The sequence below is a fragment of the Schistocerca serialis genome, chromosome 10 (genome assembly GCF_023864345.2).
Source record: "Schistocerca serialis cubense isolate TAMUIC-IGC-003099 chromosome 10, iqSchSeri2.2, whole genome shotgun sequence".
In the NCBI taxonomy this organism is placed as follows: Eukaryota; Metazoa; Arthropoda; class Insecta; order Orthoptera; family Acrididae; genus Schistocerca; species Schistocerca serialis.
In genome coordinates, this window is record NC_064647.1 from 48176215 (window position 1) to 48201938 (window position 25724).

Genomic DNA, 25724 nt, shown 5'->3' on the forward strand with positions numbered 1-25724 from the left:
CGCTATCATCGAAGACAGCACTAACATGGTACCCAGCGAACTTTGATAAGAACTGCCCTCTGCCAGCCACTTAAATGTGATTTTCAGAGTAGAACTGTTGCAGATGGTCATGCAACGTGCTGTGCTAAGGATTCGTTACTTTCAAAACCTGAGTAATGGACATACGCATGATTTTGTCCTTCATAAATAAACTCATGACTGTGTGTTGTAAATAACTGTGGACAAGGCGGTTGTAACAGGATTATTAAACGAATTATGTGTTGAAACTTTCCTGGGAGATTAAAACTGTGTGCGGACGGGGATGCGAAGCTGGGACCTTTGCCTTTCGCGGCAAGTGCTGTACCAGAAGCTACCCAAGCACGAGTCACGATTCGATCTCACAGCATTACGTGGAGAATACGACGGTCGTTCAGTAAGCGATGCAACACATTTTTCGTCGGCCAGTTTCGCTCGGAAGAATGAGAAATTTGTTTCGGGACGCCGTGGGCTACTCCTGTGTCAGCCTCTATATTTTCATGAAGCTCCGACATATGGCGGCGCTATACGTAGCCATCAAAACGGCGTCTGTAGCGGGGGTGCGTTCCAAGCAGAGAGCCGTCACTGCGTTTCTTTTTGCTGAAAACCAGAGCATCGCAGATGTTCATACCGCTCGCCGTGTGCCTACGGAGACCTGGCAGTGAACAAGAGCACGGTGAGTCTTACGGCGAGTCGACTCTCATGATCACAACGAGGTCGTCGCACACAGCGCTGGCTCCTGCAATGTTGGAACGTGCGGACGCCATCATTCGAGGTCATTGGCAGACCACAGACACCTCGCCGTTCAATTGCCTGTCTCCGTTCGCAGTGCTGCGCTTCCGAGAGAAGCACCAAAAACTTCATTGGACTGTTCTTCCTCATCCACCCTACAGCCCAGATCTCGCACGTTCCGACCCCCATCTCTTTGGCTATGTTTACGATGCACTCCGCGGGAAGCAGTACGTGGGTGACGCGGAGCTTACTGACGCAGCAACAAGTTGGCTCCAGCGTCGACCAGTGGAGTGTTGCCGTGTGGGAACAAAGGCTCCTCCAGTAAGGTTGAGTAAGGCCGTCGCTTTGAACGGAGATTATGTTGAAAAATGCGGTTTTGTGGCCAAAAAGTGTGGGGCTGTATTGGAATCCCGAATGAAACCAACTTTCTTTCGGAAGAAAGTGTTGTACTACTTACTGAACGCCGCTCGTATATGTCGTGAGTTTCGTAGCTCAAATAGTAGAGAACTTGCCGACTTGTCCTATCTTCGCGTCCCACACAGAGTTTTATTCTGCCATAAAAGTCGGAGATGAGCCCACAGTCAGCTGTAGTGTGAAAATTCACTATGCGATTTGTGTTGTTGAAATGCTTAAATTATATTTGGGACAGACAGAATAGCGAATGGAGCACAGTACCTGGTCGATGAATTTCCGCAGGAGACCAGAACTCTGGAAGCTTTCGTAGAAGTCTCCGTGACCGGGCGGGTACCACCTGCAACGGAGGAAACGCAGTGAGTGAGATGGCGGGCAACAAACAGCTGGTCGCACACGGCGAGCGGGCAGAGGCGGCTGGCGGGGCTTACGCGTCGATGTCGGCGTCCACGTGGCACGTCTTGGCGATGGGCAGCAGCGACTCGCGGTTGACGCGCGGGTAGCAGCTCTGGTTGAACGTGTGGATCTCGACCTGCAGCCCCCGGTACTTGCGGATCACCTTCTGCGTGTCCTCGTCCGTGTTGAACGAGTCCATCAGCACCAGCGGCACGTTCGCCTTGTACCTCTTGTTGAGGTGCTGCGAAGACAAGAAAGAGGCCACTCTCAGCTCGTGCCCAGCAAATTAAAAAAGAAAAAAACGTTAGTGTACATACAATATAAAAAATTGGCCAGGTGGGAGTAGAACTCGCGCACTGTCGGTTTCGTAAAAACTTAATTATTTATGCTGGGTGATTTTTTTCACCTTGTCCAAACTCTAGGGGTTGATCGATGACAGGATACGGAACAACAAAAGTCTAACGAACTTATGTCCGGAAATGCGTGGTTTCCATGCTACAGACCATTTATTCGATCATACTTTGTTACAGAGGCTGTTGTCTGACACGCGCTGAACTACGCAGCCGCAGTTACAGTGTGTGCTGAAAACGGTGTCCATGTGGCTCAACGCATGCGTGGGCGCACGGGTTGAGGCCCGGTGAACGAGCGGCCCGTGCAGCTGGACCCCCTCGTCCGATCCATCGACCATCGACCAGGGAAGACACGACTGAGGTGCGTCCGGACGTCAAAGGCGAAGTGGGCTGGAGCACCGCCATGTAGCAGCCACATCACCTTCCGAATCATCAATGGCACTTCTTCCAGCAGGAGTGGAAAAGTCACCCGCCAGAAACGCCGATGGTTCCGGCCTGTTAGGCGACTGGTCCCAAAATACGGCCGCTAATTACCCGGCCCACACATTCCGGCTGCACCGATGCTGATGATTCGCTGTCACCACACCCTGTGAGGTTCTGCATGGTATCCCACAGACGACTGTTATGGATGTTGGAGGTACCACTCCGTGTAAAGCTGGTCTCGCCTGTGAGTAAGATGCAAGTCACAAATCCCGGAATCGTGGTTGCCTGGTGAAGAAACCAGTGACGGAACTGCTGCCACTGAGGAAAGTCTGTCGCTAGTAAGCCCTCCACCCACTGTAAGAGATACGGGTAGTAACCATTGCCTTCGAGAATGCTTCAAACGGTTCGTATGGCTTACCCTTTACTGGCGGGCCAACTGGCTGGTACTGACACGGCGGTCACCTTCCACAGTGTTAATCACATTTTCCTCCAGAGTCCGCTGTCCGAACACTTCGGGTAAGTCCTTCATGATTTCCTGCTTCCTCAAACGACCCTGTCTCAGACAAACGGCGAAACACTGTTGCAAACACTGAATACTGCGGTCGCTGTCGGCGGGGATAGTTAGGTCTCCTGATACAACCTTGCTGCCCACGCCCGTTTCCGTCTGTAAGGTAAACACCATATCGGCAACCCCTCGATTCGAATATGGGACCATTGTGTACAACGCTGTATCACATGCACTGCAAGGTGAGTCAGCAAGAGAAGTGGATCGGACACAACATTACCAATTTCTATGGCAGGAGAGGGCGCTACGGCACGATGTATCAGGAACAGTACCACCCTCTACGAGGAAACCATGCATAACTGTGGCCGCATGGTACAGCACATATTGGACCGCAGTTTCTGTAACAACGTATGATTCAATAAATGATCTCCAGCATGGAAACCATGCATTTCCGGACACACGTTCATTACACCTCTCATCGATCAATCCCTAGAGTTTGTACAAATGGTTCAAATGGCTCTGAGCACTATGGGACTCAACATTTGAGGTCACCAGTCCCGTAGAACTTAGAACTACTTAAATCTAAGGACATAACACACATCCATGCCCGAGGCAGGATTCGAACCTGCGACCGTAGCAGCAGCGCGGTTCCGGACTGAAGCGCCTAGAACCGCTGGGCCACTCCGGCAGGCCCACCAAGAACAATGAGTGTGTAAGACATGTATATCATGAAGGCACTGAGAGGAAAGGAGAAAATTAAGTGTGCTAATTCCTACTGCAATGTAAGAGAATATGTACCAGGAAGTGTCAGAGAGCTATGTTTGTTTTCCGTGTGATTCGTTGGCCAAAATAAGAAGTACTATGTAACTCGAATGTGTGCATCTTCTGTGGACGCTAAACATTTTGGTAGAATGGAAAGTTTTTTCTCAGTCCTAGACATTAGTGTAATGTATATGACAGGAAATTTTCTGTGGTGAAACGGGTAACCAGAAGAGCTGATAGCGTGTGTATGGTGAAATAACACGCTATGTGATCAAAAATATTCCCGACACCTGGCCGAAAATGACTTGCGAGTTCCTGTCGCCCTCCATCGGATAATGCTGGAATTCAATATGGTGATGGCCTACTCTCAGCCTTGATGACAACTTCCACTCTCGCAGGCATGTTCAGTCAGGGGCTGGAAGGTTTCTTGCGAAATGACAGTCCATTCTTCACGGAGTGCTGCACTGAGGAGAGGTATCGATTTCGGTCGATGAGGCCTGGCACGAAGTCGGCGTTCCAAAACATCCCGAAGGTGTTCTGTAGGATTCAGATCAGGACTCTGTGCAGGCCAGTCCATTACACGGATGCTATTGTCATGTAACCACTCCGTTACAGGCCGTGCATTACGAAAACGTGCTCTATCGTGTTGAAAGATGCAGTCGCCATCCCCGAATTGCTCTTCAACAGTGGGAAGCAAGAAGGTGCTTAAAACATCAATGTAGGCCTGTGCTGTGATAGTGCTACGGAAAACAACAAGGGCTGAAAGCCCCCTCCATGGCAAACACTACCACTCCATAACACCATCAACTCCGAATCTTACTGTTGGCACTACACACGCTAGGAGATGACGTTCATCGGCCATTCGCCGTACCCACACCCTGCCATCGGATCGCCACATTGTGTACCGTGATTCTTCACTCCAGACAACGTTCTTCCACTGTTCAATCGTCCAATGTTTACGCTCCGTACCAAGCGAGGCGTGGTTTGACATTTCCCGGCGTGATGTGCGGCTTATGAGCAACCGCTCGACTATGAAGTCCAAGTTTTCTCACCTCTCGCCTAACTGTCATAGTACTTGCAGTGGATCCTGATACAGCTCGGAACTCCTGTGTGATGGTCTGGATAGATGTCTGCCTATTACACATTACGACCCTTTTCAACTGTCGGCGGTCTCTGTCAGTCAACAGACGACGTCGGAGTGTAAATTTTTTGTGCTGTTCGTGTACCTTCACGTTTCCGCTTCACTATCACATTGGAAACAGTGGACCTAGGGATGTTTAGGAGTGTGGAAATCTCGCGTACAGACGTATGACACAAGTGACACCCAATCACCTGTCCACGTTCGAAGTCTGTGAGTTCCGCGAGACGACCCATTCTGATCTCTCACGATGTATAACGACTACTGAGGTCGCAGATATGGAGTACCTGGCAGTAGGTGGCAGCACAATGCACCTAATATGAAAAACGTATTTTTTGGCGGTGTCCGGAATGTTTTGATCACATAGTGTATTACGAAATGATTGCAAGTGCTTTCAGAACTTGCAAGTTGACCATAATGCTAAAAGAAATTGAAGATGTGTAAAGGTTCTCTAGGTGATAGCAAACATGCTATAGGAACGGGTCGAACGAATCACAAGGCAGACATGTTCCAAAACACCAGAAGGTCTAGTTTCATACATGTTGCTTTATGCATTCTGAACATAGTAAATTACATTTAGGTGTTGTGGCTTTTGGATACATAGGAGGATTACAGAGTACATTCGACCTTGTATTTCAGGAAGTGTCTGTTGTTCCTCATTTTAAAAAGTCTTACACTGGACCGGTGGCTAATTGCAGGAACAAAATGCACGACATTCAACGTTTACCTGATTATATTCCGCACGAATTTAGGTATTACTCTGACGTGTTTGACAAAATGGCCTATACGTAACACTGCTGCTGGTGACAAGGGAACCTCCCCATCGCACCCCCCTCAGATTTAGTTATAAGTTGGCACAGTGGATAGGCCTTGAAAAACTGAACACAGATCAATCCAGAAAACAGGAAGTTGTGTGGAACTATGAAAAAATTTGCAAAATATACAAACTGAGTAGTCGATGCACAAGATAGGTAACATCAAGAACAATGTAAGCTCAGTAGCGCCGTGGTCCCGTGGTTAGCGTGAGCAGCTACGGAACGGGAGGTCCTTGGTTCAAGTCTTCCTTCAAGTGAAAAGTTTACTATCTTTATTTTCGCAAAGTTATGATCTGTCCGTTCGTTGATTGACGACTCTGTTCACTGCAATAAGTTTAGTGTCTGTGTTTTGCGACCGCACCACAAAACCGTGCGATTAGTAGATGAAAGGACGTGCCTCTAAAATGGGAACCGAAAACATTTGATCGCAAGGTCATAGGTCAACCGATTCCTCCACAGGAAAACACGTCTGATATATTCTATACGACACTGGTGACGGCATGTGCGTCACATGACAGGAATATGTTGTCGACCCATCTAACTTGTACATGTGGCGAATGGGTAAAAAGATTATTCTACCTTGCCCGATTTAGGTTTTCTTGTGGATGTGATAAACACTCCCAAAAAAGTGATGAAAACATAGGAGTTTGTCACATAAACTGAAAATAAAAAATTAAACTTTCACTCGAGGGAAGACTTGAACCAAGGACCTCTCATTCCGCAGCTACTCACGCTAACCACCGGACCACGGTGCTACTGAGCTCAGACTAGTCTTGATGTTGCCTATCTTGCACATGGACTACTCAGTTTGTATATTTTGCTTATTTTTCATAGTTCCACACAACTTCTTCCTGTTTTCTCGATTGATCTGTGTTCAGTTTTTCAAGGCCTATCCACTGTGCCAACTTATAACTAAATCTGAGGGGGGTACGATGGGGAGGTTCCCTTGTGAGGAAGATCAATGAAACAATTTTTTATGTACTTTGATTGGCGTTACAATACTGTGAAAATGTATGAGTACACGAAAACAGTTTAAAACAGTACTAAAAACATAACTATGTGTATGAATTACTTCCTTAGGAAAAGAACCTTTTTCCAAGATTTTGGATTTTTTCTTCAAAGGGATTGCAAAACTTAACAACTGATTAATGGCAAAATATCCATTTCATTCCGTTCTTTAACCACTGTACATTCCATATACTCACACAATCAATCACAGAAGCTATTCCTTAGTTATTGAAAACTTTTGGTGTGAGGTCCTTCCAAAAATGACTGCATCAGCGGTGTGACCGATATTAATGTATGGCGCTGAAACACGAAGCTCAGCAAGAAAGAAGATGGAGTACAGAATTTTGATCTTCGAAAACAAGAAAAATCTTTGGATCAGTCGGTGACAGAAAATGGAATTTCGAGAAGGAAAAACACAGAAATCCAGACACCGTGATAAAGGGCAGAGCAACTGAATGGATGGGACTGTACTGACAAGGGAAGAAAGGATGGTGAAGCCTACCACAAGTGAGTAGACCTCTCAGGTGACAGAATACGACTGGATGGATGGAGTGAAGAAAGACGTGGAGACCCTGGGAGCCCACGAGGACACGGAGTGTGCGACTCACCTCTATCTGCTGGACGGTGAGGTCCAGGAAGGTGAGGTCGTTTCGGACGGCGATGACGGACTTGGGCCCCCTGCAGCCCATGGAGGTGCCCAGGCCTCCGTTCAGCTTCACCACCACCAGCTTGCCCAGCATCTCGTGGATGACGTCAGCAGACGGCTGCGACAGCGTGCTGTAGTCCCGTACCTGCAAAGTGCCACATTTTATTGGCATCAGGGAACTCCGAGATCTAGTATCCCCCAAACTGAGAGGTAAATAGACATGGAGCAGACGCTGGGACAGGCAAGGAATGTTGGCTGCGTCCTTTTGAGAGGAACTTCTTCCACTATCAATAAATTTAGATTTAACTGTTAAGTTCCTACTAAGAGCCAGGCAAATGGCAAATTGTCTGATGGACATGGGGTGAGGGGGCGTGCTTTATAGTACGTTACTTCTTGTGGGGAGATTGTCGGGGGAGGGCGACGACTACTTACAGCGTCCTGCGGCAGCTTCTGGATCTTCTCCCAGTCTATGGAGGGTCCGTCCTCGCTGAGGAAACGCTCGAACAGTTTCTCGAAGCCATCGAACTGCTTGCGGAAGCTGGAGCGCCGCGCCTCTGGAGCCGTTTCCAGCAGCCTCTCCAGCTCGCTCTGGAAGTGGACTAGCGCGTCCTTCTTGGTCATCTCCTTGAACTCCTGGGAGCCCGACGGCACCCTCTGGTGGCCGCGAACCTGCGCGAATAAAAAGAAAAGTAAACAAACGTCACAACACTTGCACTCGTATCGGCACGGATACCGGGTGTCAGTAACCAGCTCAGATCTCTCTTGAGTGTGACTAATTATACTTTGAAAAGGCCTGTTACTTACGTGCACAGGTATGTGGTGGTTCAAAAAGAAAGAACAGATTTCAGTTATTTATTACAGACAAAGTATAAAAGACGGAAACACACTGCGCATGTTACTGGATAGAGGAAGGTTCAAAGTTTCATGTTCGACAGACACTATACCATAGATTCAACTTGAGCACCGCGCATTACTCGAGAAATGTAAACGGGACTCCATTTCATTCCATATAAGAATCAACAGGTCCCTGTTTGTAATATCTGAAGAAATACGAGTACTTCAAGCCAAGACATTATTTAAATATTCATTTTGAATTGATCGGTTTCAGAAATACGTTGCTGTCATTTTCGTATCTGCACGTTATGCATAAGAATGCTGATGTTAGACTAAAATAAATTACACATATACACTGAGGCGAGAAAAGTCATGGGTTGAGTCCTAATATCGTGCCGGACATCCACTGCAGCAACTCGATGGAGCACGCACTCAACAGGTCGCTGGAAGTCCTCTGTAGAGATACCGAGCCATGCTGCTTCTGTGACCGTCCACAGTTGCAAAAGTGTTGACACGGCACATCGGTCTTTTGGAACACCGATGGCCTCCAGTTAGCCGAACATAACCACTGTCAGTCAGTGAGCATGTCAATTGGACCAGAAGACCCAGTCCATTCCATGCGAACGCAGCCCACAGCCTTATGGAGCCGCCTACTGCTTGCACAGTGCCTTGTTGACAGTTTAGGTCCGTGGCCTCTTGGAGGCTGCGCTACATTCGATCAGGCCACGGTTCTTCTGCAGTCCGGGTCCAGTCGACAGGGTCACGAGCTCAGGGCAGGCGCTGCAGGCAGAGTCGTCTGTCAGGGCGAAGGCACTCGAATCGGTCCTCTGCTGCCATAGCCGACTGACGCCACATTTCGCCACACTGTCCTAACGGATTCGTTCGCCGTACGGCCCACATTGATTTCTGAAGTTATTTCACACAGTGTTGTTTGTCTGTCAGCACTGACAACTCTATGCAGACGGCCTTGCTCTCGGTCGCCAAGTACAAGGTATCGGCTACTGCGTTGCCCGTGGTGAGAGGTAATGCTCGAAGTGTGGTATTCCTGGCACACTATTGACACTGTGGATCTCGGAATATGGGATTCCCTGAAGCCTTGCCTGTCAATTCCCATCGTGCGGCCATAATCGCGTCGGATAAATGACCTGAGAGTGCAAACGACAGCTTCGCCAATGCCTTTTACATGTTGTGTACCTACTGTAGCCGGGAGATGATTTAATCACAGATCCGAAGATGGCAATAGAGAATTGCTGAAAACCGTAATATCTACGAATCTTGGCAGTTGAAAATCTCTTCAGCGTTCATAATACTACAGATCGGCCCCCCTGCTGACGATGAGGCTGTGGTATCTTTCCATTTCGCATCCCCACAAATTCTTACACCCACATGTACGTACGAATAGACCGAGTGCGATTGTGAGTCACTGGTAGTGTAGTCATAAAATATCTACGTATTCTTTTACAAGGAAGACATTGAAAAGTTTCCATCTCGGCTATTGCTTATACGTATTTACTTTAGTGAAACTCGGACAATTGCCCATTTTCAGACTTACAGGCCATTTTCATGTGCTCTTGATGCCAAAATGTGGTAATACTAGCTGATTACTTAAGAGTATTCTCAGAACTCTTTTACTCGCTGTTAAATAATCGTATAACATTACATGTTTGCACCAAAGGTATACGGAAATGGCGTGCAAGCCGGAAACTGGCAGTCGTACGAGTTTCAATAAAGCAAATGCATGTAAGCCACAGCCGAGGTGGGAACATTGCAGCTTCTTTCAACTAATAAAGGGTGGACATTAATAAAACTGACAAGCTGCAGGGAGGCATAGCTGACTGGAAATCCAGGAAAACAGGTCCTACGAGCACGAGTCCGGAAATGCATCGCCGCCACGGTAGATGGCGCTGACGAATGAAAGTTCCTCTGACCACGTGGCGTGTGCTCGTTGTGTGCTGTAGCAAAAAAAGTACTCCCGCAGACACTAACCACATTACACAACATTTCAAGCCCTTTCTGGGAGTTTTATTGTCATAGGTCCTTTCAGAAAGACGAACGTGCAGGGACTGTGCGTACACCAGATTTGGAGGACCGGTTTCTGCAGGATATTGAAGACGAATCCTGGTACAAGCTACAGGCAGGTGCGCCGCCGACACGGCGCAAGCCAAAGTACGATCATGTGTATCCCGCGTGACACACGCTGCTACCTCTATCACGTGCAACGAGTGCAAGGATTATCAGCAGCGGATTTGCCTCTACAAGAAGGATGTTGTAGATGGTTTTTGCTCCAGACCATCACAATTATGAGATTTATGTCATCATTCCTCTTTACCCAACTGGCATCATCAATCTGCATAATCGTCAGCTGTGGGCTACAGACAATCCTCCGTGTCGGCAAGGGCACGTGGCAACGACGTACTTGCGCCGGTTCTTTTCCACAACGCCTTTGCGGAGGAAATTTCTGGAATCCCGTGGTGGCCACTTTGAACATCTCTTGTGACACGGGCGCGACGCAGCTCTGTACAGTTTCTGCGTCACGAAACACCACCCCACTTCCATACTACAGCTCGCCGACACCTCAACATCATCTTCCCCGGACGATGGAGAGGGCGCGGAAGCCCTGCTATATCACCGGGCTTAAACTGTCTGGATTTTTACCTCTGAGGCATTTAAAATGTGTTGTGCGGACCCTTCAACAGCGTATTCACTACACCTGAGACTCCGGAACGCCCGAAAGAGTGCGGCAATCCACGAAGCGACGTGTGCACGCGTGCACTGCACCCCACGGAGGCAGCTTTGAACTTGTGTTGTGACGTTGATGCTGTGCAGCCCCGTACTGTGTTCCGGGACGATTTGTTGTCGTTGCACGCGCACCGTCCACTTCCGGACGCGTGCTCGTAGCACCTTTTCTCCTCAGTTTCCAGTCAGGAATCCGTCCCTACGGTTTGGCGGTTCTATTCCTGTTCACCCTGCACGAGGCTGTGTTTTCCTGCACATCCGCAATCTTCAGTAAAGATGCACAATATCGTTCGACCTGCGCGTAGGTTGCTTTGGGGATGAGTGTGGGTGGGCCAGGCAGCGCGCCGAGGTGGTCCGTGTCCTGGCGGCGCAGAGCCGAGCGAGCAGCAGACCCGGGGTTCGACTCCTAGCCCGCCCCACGCCTTCACTCGTCGCAGCCGAATCCGCATTAAAGTCACGATGCAGCTAATATCATCAGTTCTTCCCCCCCCCCCCCCCTTTCTCTCCCTTCCACCTTCAATTTATGTAATAACTAATACATTTTAACTGACGATGTTTCTGTCACTCATTCGTTGGCTACAACTAATTTACAGCACCTATATTCGTAGCGTCGTATTTCGTCATCGGCTGTTACGAATACTTTAGGTTTCGCGATAAATGTGAAGAGCCGGTGGCAATGTACTCGCTTTCTGCTTTCCAGAGAGTGCAATCTTTGTCAGCTCACGCTTATAAAACATACACAGATACGTTTCCATTGACGAACGTACAGGGAAAAATAGAGTTATTTTCTATGCGCTAGGACTTAAATGCTTGTGAAAAACGTTTCATATTTTATTAAATAAATATACTTATACAAACACCTCATTACTTTCGAAATCCATATTATTTATGCGGAAAAAAAACTCCGAAAATAGTTTTTTCTCGAAATTTTAAAGCAGGGCCAAATAACCAACGAAAACGCGAGAAACGGTTGGAAGGTACAAATAGATTGGATCAGGATCTAAAAAAGGAATGACTTGCAGTCGTCTGCCACCTGAAATAGCTTTACCTACGTCCTCGTAGTTTAATAATTGGAAAAGAAACAGACGATGCAAAACAACAATTACGCGCAAGGATTTAAATCATGGAAAATTTCCAACCAAACTGTTCTCAATCCAGTTGAAGAAAATTCCGGTATCCGATTTGTGCAATGAAGGAGGAGACATGACCCATTTACTACTCTGGCGGACCAGTTACTGTACACAAATAAAAATTTTTATCCGAGCCTTGCTTAAGGTGGAGGTTCGCCGTTCCACATCGGCTGCAATCTTGGTGTCCACATGACAGTGGAGTGTTAATAAATTTGTCGTTAAACCACGTAAGTATAAGATCTTGAGATACTGCTCACCTAAAGTGTAGATATTTAGTGTGATGCAATGCTTTCTTTACCCTTTCTTAAACTAATGACACTGTTACTTTACGTGTTGTTTCTAATGGTGTCAAGTTTTAATCAGTTAGCCTTATTTTCATTTTTTGGAAATGATCATTAGCTAAATGTATACTAAAATACCCAGTGAGCATGAGGCTTCGTGCATACGATGATTGGCTGTATGAACAATGTGCCAATGAAGAAAAGCAGTTAAAAACTTCGTACAGAACCATAACAAATATTATCTATTTAAGAATGTAACGGCTGACAGACGCCTATCTGCGGGAAGGCAAAACTAGGTTTCTAGCATTTATACGTTTAGAAAATGTGTTTGACGACGTCAACTGAAACATACTCTTATGAAATCTGAAGTTATCAGCGATAAGATGCAGGGAGCGAAAGGTTATCTGCAAGTTGTACAGAAACCGGACTTCAGCCATTAACAGTCGAACTGCACGAAAAGGAAGCAGTAGTTGAGAAGGGAGCGAGACAGGGTTGTAGGTTGCACCCCTTGTTATCAATCTGTACACGAAGCAGGTAGTAAAGGAAACAAAGAACAAAGAACAAAATTGGGAATGGAAAGTTCAGGAACAAGAAATAAAAATTTTGAGATTTGCCGAAGACGTTGAAATTCTGTCAAAGACAGCAAAGGACTTGAAATATCAGTTGAGTTTTATGGACAGTATCTAGAAAAGAGTTTGTATGATGAACTCAACGAAAGGTAAATCAAGGATAATAGAGTGTAGGCAACACTAAGTGAATTGGCGACGAAACGAGGTGTTGAAATTAGTACATCGACTATACTATTTTTGCAGCAAAATAATGGGCGATCGCCCAAGTGTTGAGAAAATAAACATACCAACTGATACGCAAAAAAACACTTTCTGAAAAGAACATGTTTTAAGACAAGTATAAATTTTAGCGTTGAGAAGTATTTTCTGAAAGTATTTGACTGCAGTATATACAAGTGAATAGTCGACAATAAACAGTACAGAGAAAAAAAGGAAAAAAAGGTTAATCAGTGGAATGCTACAGAATAACTTTTGAAAATCAGATCATTTCATACACGTACGAGGAGAGGTCAATAAGTACGGGAACACATTTTCTTCTCGGTCAGTGTCAGTTCACAAAGTGCGGAGATCATGGAATATTCGCGCTTTGCCTCTATAGTTTCATAAAGTTCCGATAGGTGGTAGCGCTACACGTAGCCTTCAAATTGGCGTCTGTAACGCAGGTGCGTTCCAACCACAGAAATGTCATTGAGGTTATTTTGGTGAACAACCAGCGTATCGCAGCAATTTATGAGCGCTTGCAGAATGTCTACGGAGATCTGGTAGTGAACAAAAGCACGATTAGTCGTTGGGCGAGGCGTGTGTCACTGCCGCAAGCTCGCACAAACCTGTTCCACTTCCCGCGTGCCGATCGGTCGCACGTCCCACACAGCTGTGACTCCTGGAACGTACGGACACTCTCACTCGAGCTGAGCGGCGGATGGCAGTCAGACAGAGAGAAGGGTACTCAGAGGTGTGTGGCCGCCGGGTTCCTCGCCGCCCAGCAGAAGACCATCAAGAGCAACGAAGAACCGTCTGTGCGGAAGTGCTTGCGCGTTACGAGGCTAATCTCGTGAAAAGTTGTTGTCGAATATCGCCACGGGCGACGAAGCATGGACCCATCACTTCGAACTGGAAACGGAAGGAGTGGCGCCACACCACCTCTCGTGCGAAGAAAAAGTTCAAAGCCGCATCTTCAGCCGGTAAAATCCTGGCGACGTTCTTCTGGGGCTCTGAAGGGGCTACTCTGCTTGATGGCCTCCCCGACGGTGCAACGGTCTACTCTAAAGTCTGTTGTGCTGCCCTCAGGGAATTGAAGAAAAGACTTCAGCGTGTTCCGAGCAAACGAACTTCTCCTTGTCCGTGAAAAAAAAAAAAAAAAGGTTCAGATGGCTCTGAGCACTATAGGACTCAACTGCTGAGGTCATTAGTCCCCTACAACTTAGAACTAGTTAAACCTAACTAACCTAAGGACATCACACACATCCATGCCCGAGGCAGGATTCGAACCTGCGACCGTAGCGGTCTCGCGGTTCCAAGAGGTCGTGAACCGTGTCGCAAACATCTTTGGCATCAACTGACTAAAAGAAGCGGGAGGTCGGTATGACAGATCCTGAGATTCGTGGAACAGATTTTTGGTAGTGTAGGGAAGAGTTAAGGATAAAAATTGTACAGGAATGGCGAGGTTCAAGGTTCGACTACAGTAAGCAGTTCCAAATGGACATAGGTTGAAGTATTTATGCAGAAGGGAAGAGGTTTGCACAGGTTATTTGAGTGTGAGGAGCTGCTTAAAACCAATCTTGTGAATTACAACACAGATGATGATAACCACATACAACTAACAGTTGCGTTCTTTGCAGTTAAAGCGGCTCTAGAACACAACAGAGCGCAGAAGTCACTATGCTGCTCAGAGAGTCCGAAAAAAATGTATATGTGGAGGTCCAATTTTTAAGAAGGGGGAAACACTTCCGGGAAATGAATTAAATCACGTTGAGCCGTGGTAAAAAAAAAAAAAAAAAATGTTTGAAGAGCGCGCCGCAGCGCGTTGTGTTAAGCAGTCGCCCTCCGTTTCTGGCGGTGGCGCCGCTGTGGCAATCGCAGCTTTGGTGTCTCCCTCTGGTGGGAAAGGGGAAAGGTTGCCTGTTCTCGTGCATAAAAAGGGCGCTATCAGTTCGGCAGTCGGTCAGTCGGAATGAGGCTAGGTCAGTCTCTCGTCACCAGTTGCTGGTCTGTCTCTCGTTCGCATTTGTGCGGGAGTTAGTGTCTGTCTGTCGTCGGAGTGCGAGTATGTCTGTCATTTGGATCAAACTTTAAGCCAGAAAATGAGAGTCTTGCCACTCCGCCAGTAACAGAACTCAGCTAGTGGTCGCCCGGTCGGGGCTGAGTCCCTACATCTGAGTCTGCGCGTTAGGCCGCCAGTCTGCTCGAGTTGCTCGGGCAACGGTCATTGGCGGTTGGATCGGTCGGTTGGTCGGTCGCGCACTGAGACACGAGATGACTTGTCCGCCTTGAGAGTCGGCGCGTGTAAGGTTTGCCCACCCGCCGGAAGGTGGTCATTTGTGAATTGGGTGGTCCGTTTTTCCCTTGTGGAGTTGGGGAGGGTTAGAGCAATCTGCGGTTCGGGCTGTTCAGTAATCCCCCTGTCAATCTGCCATACGTTAATAGCTGCCTCTGTCATGTTTCTCGGATTCGGTGTTAACGAATTTATAGAATTAAGGTGTAAAGGCCTAATTCCTGAAATATGTTTTTATCTTGCCTATCATCTTACGAGGCGGTATATGTGTAATCTAGGGCATGTTGTACATTTTATGTAAGTCTGAATATCATGGGTTTTATTTAAATAGTCATTTTTATAAAGTGGCCACCCTTCCACCGTAAGAGTCCTTTTAAAAACAAATTGAACTTTCGGTGGCAAATAATTTCTTAGTGTGAGTGTTTGTACCATTTCCATCGCTCTTAACGGGGTGTATAGTTAATGTGTTTGTGTGAGTTGTAAAATTTTTAGTTTAAAGTAATCTGGTGTGTTGCAGATTTGCACCAGTGTAGTCTTTCAGAGGATGTTGTGAGCGGTCGTGACTGCGGCCGTGTTGAAAGGGAGCGACAAGGTTCTCAGCCCGAAGGCGCCTACTGTTAATATTGTTCTTTCTGCATCTAAATAAAACTGTAACTTGATTTTTCGAGGGTGCTTTTCTGCTTAGAAATTTTAAATCTGTTTTTGGAAAGGCTTTTATGAATAAAATTCCCATTTTTTAAAGATAATTTCATTTTCATCAGTTACTCCCTGGAAACTACTTCCACGCTCACCTAGTGTGATTAAATGTGTTAATGTTCTTGATGAATCGCTAGTGAATAAAGTAAATTCTTTAAGAAAAGATTTTGAAAATAAATTCACGGTTCACACGTAGGTAAGACGCTGCGAAGAACAATTTGCCTTTCGTTCCATACATTTTGATCGTCAGCAAACAAAACGTCCTTTCCGTGTCCCTCGGCTTTCAAAAGGCATTCCAGCGTACGGAATAGTGGACCAATTTTGAGAATGGGTTGAAAATTTCTTCGAACACAGCATGTCATTCTTAACGGAGATAATAATAGAAGTAGCTCGAGGCATACCCCAAACGAGTGTTACAGAAGCACCACTTTTAAAAATGTTCATGTGATGACTATGTGATAACGTCCAAGTTTCGCGAAGCTTCTCGATGGATGATGCTGCTGCAACGCTGGGAAACCGTAGACGGTAAGGCCCATTACTGTATGATCACACGATTACAGAACAGTCACTGGAAGCACTCACAGACATTAAATACCTTGTAGTTTGCGCGCGGAGCGATTTCAAGTCGAACGACAACGTAAAAATAACTGCAGACTCCAGACAGATTCACTGGAACCATTTTCAGGGAGTTTACTCCGCGCACAAAGGAGGTGGCTTACAACACTTGAGTGTTGCTCGTCCATCTGGAATCCGTTGAGGTAGGACTGAAAGAGGAAATGGAAAAGAACCCAAGAAGAGCAAATTCATGTAGTTAACGGGATGCTCACCCAACTCTGGCGGCAGAATCTACGAGAGAGACGTTCTGCATCACGACGTGGCTTGCTGTTAAGATTCCGAGAGCGTACGTACGTAGAACGATGAATGAATACACTGCCTGGTCGCGAAAACACCGTGAAGATAAAATCAGAGAGATTCCGGCGCTGACAGACACTTACTAAGAATCGTTCTTCCCGCGTACCATTCGCGACTGGAACGAGAAAGAGTGGAAGCGAAGTGATACACAAAATACCCTCCGCCACACATCGTAAAGTGGTTTGCAGCGTAAAGGTATATGTGTATATATCTGACAACTGTACGGTTTTAGGTTGCTGTTTGGAATGTAAAAGATCTCTTGTTAAATTACATTCTTTTTTCCATGTACGTTTGTTTTTAACTGGCCGTGGAGGTACGAGGCCGTGAACGCCTCCTTATCTGTACGATGAATGTTATCACATACTTCTCCGAGGGCGATAAGTTAGCCTCGTTTGTGTGTGCGTGCGTGTGTGTGTGTGTGTGTGTGTGTGTCTGTGTGTGTGTGTGTGTGTGTGTGTGTGTGTGTGTGTCTGTATGTGCGTGTGTGTGTGTGTGTGTGTGTGTGTGTGTGTGTGTGTGTGCGCGCGGGCGCGAGCGCTTACACCTGTTATGTCACGTGTTGCTTTCTCTGCTGTTGAAACACACTCGGCAAGATTTTCAGATCGACTACCGATTGACTTGTAAGTAATCTGCGAGGTATTTTTTTGCATTTTTCACGATTTGAAATTTCTTGTTAAGAGTGTAAAATGCATTTGTAGCCAGAATGCAGAGCTAAAAAATAGTAGTAGGTGGAGATTGTACGCTGTATCAGTGGTCACATGCGATGGCCCCTCGTCGACAGTTTTCGTCTCTTCTCTTGAAGAAGCCTCGCCGCAGTGGTAAGAGCGACGTTCAGCGCTGTCGGAGTCGCCTAGCGCGCGGACCGGAGACAGTTTCAGCGCCACACCAAGTAGACTGTAGTTCTGTTACGCAGAGATTTCCCCTAAGCGCAGATACTGTAGCTCTCGTGACGGCCGCTACGGCTGTCTTGGCCAGACCCCGTCGCATGGAAGCAGAACCCAATGAAATTAACTTCTCACTTACAACTACAGATTCGGTATGCAGACAGAATTGCGAGTTTTACTGATGATAATCTCAGACTGGCTGGATCATTAGTTAAAAACTCACAAAGCTTAATCGATCTTTTTTTCCATTTAGACTGATTTTCTCCAGCTAACGAGTACCACCGACGGATTGCCTAGATGGAGGACGATCAAATGGAAGGGGCGAAGTAATCTGTTCGTTCTCCATTTAATTACCAAATATGCAGCAACCAGTTTTGCGACCGGTTGCTGCATATTTGGTCATTTTATGGTTTACGGTCGCTGCACGACTTGGGAACCACATGGAGCCCATCATTCATACGTTCTCCATTTTTTCCATACAGAAAATACAACACTGGACTCGCATTCGGGAGGACGACGGTTCAATCCCGCGTCCGGCCATCCTGATTTAGGTTTTCCGTGACTTCCCTAAATCGCTCCAGGCAAATGCCGGGATGGTTCCTCTGAAAGGGCACGGCCGACTTCCTTCCCCATCCTTCCCTAATCCGATGAGACCGATGACCACGCTGTCTGGTCTCCTTCCCCAAACCAACCAACCAACCAACAGAAAATACACAATATGGCGAATTTTCCTTAGAAGTTCCTCACCACTCATTGCTCGTTCCCGAGCATTAGCGCCCCAACAGGTGTCCCAAGACCAGCGTCAAAGGTAGGAGCTGCCCCGGCGGGCCGAGGCAACAGAACACGGCTCCACGGCCACCCCACCCCGTCTGTCTCGCTACGGGGAACTGTTTGTTGGCGGTGCGGCGTCCGAAGCTACAGACAGGACGCCGATCCCCTCCCTGTCCTCGTTCCGTTGCTGATCTCGGCATCGCAGGTACCTACTAGGATTGTGGCAGTTGCCATTTTGGGGACGCAAGCGTTGTCTGCTACCGCTCCGATAGCAGCACTGGGTTAAGACCGTCCGGTTTCTCGTTAGAAAACTCGCGGCTATTACGGTGATTCCTTTCCAGAGATCGCGCCGTTTTCATCGCGAGAATTCAGTGCGGCGACTACACTGACCGGAACACAACCCTTAATATCTTGATTCGTTTCAGTTAAATATTCTTCGTCCTCTCTATGTACTGCACCTATTCTCGTTTAGGTTTCTGTTGTGGTTTCTGTGCTTTTTTTGTCTCATTCCTTGTCCTGTAGCAAGACGGCGTTTCGCTAAGCTATCCAGAATAGTGGATGCTTTCTATAAAACACTGCGACAGGATGCCTCGCATTTGTGTGTCTTCCTGCAATGTGTACGTATGTATAACGGACGTCAGTCCTAAGAGTCGCCAGCCGCAATTTCTCTGGTGTTTTGGAATTTACTTGCAATGTTGTGTTTTTCCCACTGTGTAACTTGAGTCAGGCTAAACAAATACCGTTCATCACGTCTTCTATGCGACGCCTAGTGTCGACTCAAAGCGTCGGTTTGCCGGCCGTTGTGGCCGAGCGGTTCTAGGTGCTTCAGTCTGGAACCGCGCGACCACTGCGGTAGCAGGTTCGAATCCGGCCTCGGGCACGGATGTGTGTGATGTACTTAGGTCAGTTAGGTTTAAGTAGTTCTTAGTTCTAGGGGACTGATGACCTCAGTTGTTAAGTCCCATAGTGCTCAGAGCCATCTGAAAGCGTCGGTTTGTTTCCTTTTAAAATCCAAATTATTTTTAAACTGAAATTTTAGGTCTCCATTTGATGAAGCGGTCCGAAATTAGTGCAACATCCGACTTAGTGGTATGTATTAACGGCGACAGCAAAACAGGAAGAATAAACTAGAGCTTTGGTGGGGGGAAAATTTGCCAGTGCCAGTACTTGGGCGTCAAGGGGGGCAGAGGTGGTGGCGTAAAGTTCCTGACCATCAGGCTTTGCGCCAGTGTCGTGGTTTCATAACCAAACCTCTCTGCAGCGGGCCACGTTACACTGCTGGTGGCGATCTGTCCGTCGGATGGGGACGTTCAGCTTAGCAGCCCCCTTGGCGCTCTTCCAGAGGAGTCGGCTTTCACACTCTCTCTTCTCTCATCATCATCATCATCCAGCTTACACTCCACACACACACACACCTCTACACACACACACACACACACACACACACACACACACACACACACACACACAAATACATACATGCAGTATTGAAAATATTGTAATGAGGCATGTAAACAAAAAAGAAATAAACCGAGATCTGCCGCAGCGAGTGGGCAGCGCTTGTGTGCGGCTGCTTGACGGCCGTGCTCTCGCTGCCGGAGCACACCGGTTATTCTCCGTGCTTTACTGTCCCTGTCATTACACATCGCTAAGCCGAATATCGCACTGTACTGATGTGGGCAGTGATTGTTTAGGGTGACTCCAGTTACAGACGGATAAACAAAGTTGCACGGATCTATCGATCTTCGTACCTGTAAATTTTACGCTACCATACAGTTAAGACTTCAAAAAGTAGCATAAATGAGGTATATTTTACAGTATTTATGGAGAGGGATGGAAGTGGAATTTTTCTCGTGTTTATGCAATACGTATAGCAAAAACAAGCCAGCAAATGTAAAAATCTTTAATGAGTGAGGAAAGAAGCAGGAACAATGAAAATTGTACGATAATGTCGGACAAAGTCCGGGATAATAAATGAGATGAAATTGAGCATGGTTAAAACTTACTTCAAGTACTGTATGGTATAATAGTCATAAATGACACAACTTCCTTCCAGTTACTGAATGACATAAATTAATCAACAACACAAAGATTAAAAGACTGTATTCTGTACATAACTTACACAAAGACCTACACTATCTCGTATGTTTCTCTTTAAAATGTTGTACAAATGTGCTGTACCATACCAAACACATTGAAAATATCCAACACGCCTAACAACAAAAATATCAAAATTGTGCATTTTCAAGCTAGTCAGTCATGTGTCAGGGGTGGAATAATCTACAATTTCTTCTTCACTTCTTGAGGCGTACGCTGTAGGATTGTTGTTTACCTGGGCCAAGTCCTCTATTTCGCAAGTTGACAATGATGGACAAAGTTCTTGGACTAATTCCGCCAGAGGAATGTCATCTGCATCTTCACCATCACCTGTTGCTGAAACGTGTCGCCTTCACTGTGCATGTTTGAAGCAACTGGCAATTATCTTTTGAGTGACACTTTCCCATGCTTCCGATATTACTAAAATTGCACGAAGAACATTAAAACTGTTTCTTTACCTCATTCCATTTTTCGCAACATGTTCATCACGTGAAGTCTGCTGTACTGCATTTTCGGAGATTTTACAACCCACTGGTCCGTATGTTGTTGAATAAGAGTGTCGTTTGGAGGTAAAACACATGATTTATCCGCTGCAGATTCTCGACTACTGCATGAGCCGGGGTATCATCGACGAGGATAATGGTTTGTCTTTTATTCCAGCTGAGAGTCCCAGATCGGCAACCACTTTTCAGAAATGTCAGGTCATCCAGGATCTTGCATTGTTTTCATAAATGACAGGTACAGAGTGAAACTTTTTAATAAGTTAGGTTTTCTCGATTTTTCGATTAGAAAAAGCTTTTCTTCGCATGATCGTGTCATAAATATTTGCAGCAACCATAACTGTGATTCTTATCTTAGATATTTTTCCACCCAGTACCGTTCACCCTTAAATTTCAATGTTTTACCTGGAGTCATGTTGTAAAACAAGGCATCATCTGGTTTGTAGCCCTCAGAGAAAACGGGCCACTTCTTAAGTCAGCCACTCGTCTGTCACACCATCAGGTGTACACCACAATTTTCCCGGTGATAATGTCGAGGCGAGGTCGGAAACGTATCCAAGATGAAGAAAAACTGTAACTTCGGATTTTTAAACAGACGCTACGAGTGGCAAAAGGCAAGGTATGACACTGATATACCAAAAGAAAATACCATCGTTTCAAAATGTAATTAATGCGAGGTTTGATATTGGACTATTTGAATGGAGAAATGATTATGCATATGAAAACGTGGCTTCAGTCAGATATGCAAAATAAAAAAGAAAAAGAAAGTGGTTCAAATGGCTCTGAGCTCTATGGGACTTAACATCTGAGATCATCAGTCCCCTTGAACTTAGAACTACTTAAACCTAACTAACCTAAGGACGTCACACACACCCATGCCCGAGGCAGGATTCGAACCTGCGACCGTAGCTGTCGCGCCGTTCCAGACAGAAGCGCCTAGAACCGCTCGGCCACTCCGGCCGGCTCAGATGTGCAAATTACTCTGTTCCGCTCTGTTTTAACCGCTGCATTGAAATCCCAGACCTGCACTTTGAACGCAGAATACTGCGGAGAAGCGTAACTGTTTTAAGCATGAGGAAGTACAGCAATAAGACATGACAATAAGATATGCGTGATTTTGGTCCTCTCTTAGACCTGACACAGGTGACCATGGAAACGGCTTTTACGGTAGGACGCTCACTTTTGCATGCAATTGGCTCATACCACAGTTCTTGTGATGAGCGATGTATATTCTGATAACATTTCCGTGCGATTCTGAGAGTTCAGCGTCACGCAATTCCCTTGTAGGCGGACGGTAGCTGTTCAGAGTCTCACGTCAGCTGAAAAGCGTACGGGCTGATTACACCTGCGAACAAATCTACCTTCTACTCGCCTTTCTTAATGCTCGCTTATCGCTTCTCGTTATTACACCTACGTACTCATGATGTGTAATGTTGTAAGTGGAAGTTGGGCGACTTCCGATCTCGAGTAAAGATTATGGCAGCTACAGACGTAAATTTCGTGTCCCTTGCTGGAATGTCTCTCTCTCTCTCTCTCTCTCTCTCTCTCTCTCTCTCTCTCTCTCTCTCTCTCAGCCGACACCTGCTCGTGCGGAAAGCGCTCGCCCGATGCTTCGACGCCACGTCGCTCATAAATTTGAGATTAACCGTTACTTACTGTTTCTCACTTCCTCCGTTGGGCGTCGTTACTAATCCGCGTTTGTAAGGAGGGAGTCCCACACAGATAAAAAGTTGACGGTTTGTAATGATAGTAATACTTGTCATAATTGTTCAAAAGAAAGAACGAAGGAGGGTTACTTTTCGACATCCCGGCGACAGCGAAGTCATTAGAGGCTGAGCGAAAACTCGGATCTTGGTGGTGGTGGTAAATTCCTATGGGACCAAACTGCTGAGATCATCGGTTCCTAGGCTTACACACTACTTAATCTAACTTAACTTAACTTACGCTAAGGACAAGACACTCATCCATGCCCGAGGGTGGACTCGAACCTTCGAGGGGGAGCCGCGCGAACCGTGTCAAGGCGCCCAAGACCACGCAGTGGAACGATTTTGGGAAATGACGGAAAACATAAATCTCAATGGGTTTCTGGGTTCAATTGTCTGTACTTTTGACGTAAATACGAAAAACCAAACTCAAGCCTTATACATTCCTTGTCACTTAACACCACCAGACGTAACTATGACTTGCTGCTCCTCTGTCCGGATACTGTCTGCTTCCTCCCCGACTCCCTTCACAGATATTCATGCGGGCTGTCGTTGGGAATATGAAGGACACTTACACTGAAGTCACCAGAGTGACGCGGTCGCTCCAGCCGATCGTAACTGCGGAGGTGTCGCCGGTGCAGGATTTTGTGCACGAACTGACCTCCCAATTATGTCCCATAAATGTTCGATGGGATTCACGGTGGTCGAATTGTCCAGATTGTTCTTCAAACCAGTCGCAAACAGCTGTAGAAATGACATGGTGCATTGTCATCCATAAAAATTCCATCGTTGTTTGTGAACGTGAATGGCTGTAAATGGTCCCCAAGTAGCCGAACACAGCCATTTCCAGTTAGTCGCACCAGAGCACGCAGACCAATCCGTGCAAACGCAGCCCGCGCGATTGTGCAGCCACCACCAGCTTGCACAGTGTCTTGCTGACAACATGGGTCCTTGCCTTCGAGTGGTCTGCGTCACACTCGAACCCTACTGACTGAACTCGAACTCATCTGAACATCACGTTTTTCGAGTCGCCCAGGTTTCAACCGATAGTCCGTAGCCCATGGCCCACTAACGACAAATTTCGCCGGATACGTTAGTAGTACGACTAACATTGGTTTCTACGGTTATTTCACGTAGGGTCGCTTGCCTGCTAGCCCTGACAACTCTACGCAAACGCCGCTGCTCTCTATCGTTAAGTGAAGGCCGTCGGCAGCTGCGTTGTCCGTGGTGAGAGGTAACGCCTGAAATGTGGTATTCTCGGCAGACTCCAGGCACTGTGCATTGTGAAATATTGAATTCCCTAACGATTTCCGAAATGGAATGTCCCATGCGTCTAGCTCCAACTACGATTTCGCGTTCGAAGTTTGTTAATTTACGTCTTGCGGCCATAATCACGTCGGGAACATTTTCACACGAATCATCTGCCCTTTTTACACCTTGTGTACGCGATACCACCCCCATCTGTATGTGTGCACATAGCTGTCCAATGACTACTGTCATCTCAGTGCGTATTTACCCACGCATGTGTTTCTTTAAATTAGTTCAAAATTTTGAGACGTAAGACCGTGCCAGTTTCCCTGTGTAGAATACTCAGTGACGTACTTCAGGTCGGGATAGCAATATCCACAACAGACTGGAAAACGCTACGACATTGTGTTTACACAAGTCCAGCCTCCAGTACATCATGTTCAGTGACAATTTTTGAAGGTTAATTATGTCTTCAATGTTTCACATGTAGCACTCATATCCGTAAGATTAAAAAAAGCCTACAGAGTAGGAAACTAAATACATAGATAGAAAGAGTCCTTGTATTGAGCAATGGTAAATGACCAAATCAAAAAAGGTAAAAACTCACTGGTCATGTTAGAGCAGACACAGAATAGCCATAACAAACGATATCAGACTATTAGTCGACCACAAGCCGGTCAGAACGAGCCCTGCCGTCTTAACGACCAGACAACTTGCTCTTCAAGCTTTTATTACTTCCACACCGAATACGACAGTAAAGAAAAGGGGTATGGTTTTCGTTTATTGACATGTCGCCGTGCGTTTGCCATAACGGCCATTGGAGACCAAGTACAATGATACCGTGATTGGGTAGTATACACAAACACTACAACACAAATAAAAGACGAACGAAAAACAAACGGAGACACTTGTCAACACTATATACACTCCTGGAAATGGAAAAAAGAACACATTGACACCGGTGTGTCAGACCCACCATACTTGCTCCGGACACTGCGAGAGGGCTGTACAAGCAATGATCACACGCACGGCACAGCGGACACACCAGGAACCGCGGTGTTGGCCGTCGAATGGCGCTAGCTGCGCAGCATTTGTGCACCGCCGCCGTCAGTGTCAGCCAGTTTGCCGTGGCATACGGAGCTCCATCGCAGTCTTTAACACTGGTAGCATGCCGCGACAGCGTGGACGTGAAGCGTATGTGCAGTTGACGGACTTTGAGCGAGGGCGTATAGTGGGCATGCGGGAGGCCGGGTGGACGTACCGCCGAATTGCTCAACACGTGGGGCGTGAGGTCTCCACAGTACATCGATGTTGTCGCCAGTGGTCGGCGGAAGGTGCACGTGCCCGTCGACCTGGGACCGGACCGCAGCGACGCACGGATGCACGCCAAGACCGTAGGATCCTACGCAGTGCCGTAGGGGACCGCACCGCCACTTCCCAGCAAATTAGGGACACTGTTGCTCCTGGGGTATCGGCGAGGACCATTCGCAACCGTCTCCATGAAGCTGGGCTACGGTCCCGCACACCGTTAGGCCGTCTTCCGCTCACGCTCCAACATCGTGCAGCCCGCCTCCAGTGGTGTCGCGACAGGCGTGAATGGAGGGACGAATGGAGACGTGTCGTCTTCAGCGATGAGAGTCGCTTCTGCCTTGTTGCCAATGATGGTCGTAT

The 25724-nt window shown here is 46.9% G+C and overlaps 1 protein-coding gene across 1 annotated transcript in view; it reads right to left on the reverse strand.

Moving 5' to 3' along the window:
- The window catches only part of LOC126424876 (UTP--glucose-1-phosphate uridylyltransferase-like), a 77968-nt gene that overhangs the window by 40919 nt on the left and 11325 nt on the right, over positions 1 to 25724 (reverse strand). The window contains exons 2-5 of the mRNA XM_050087705.1: positions 7634 to 7870; positions 7164 to 7346; positions 1590 to 1795; positions 1423 to 1498 (exon numbers count right to left, since the gene is read on the reverse strand). Coding sequence (XP_049943662.1) covers positions 1423 to 1498; positions 1590 to 1795; positions 7164 to 7346; positions 7634 to 7870 — 702 coding nt within the window. The remainder of the gene's footprint in view (positions 1 to 1422; positions 1499 to 1589; positions 1796 to 7163; positions 7347 to 7633; positions 7871 to 25724) is intronic.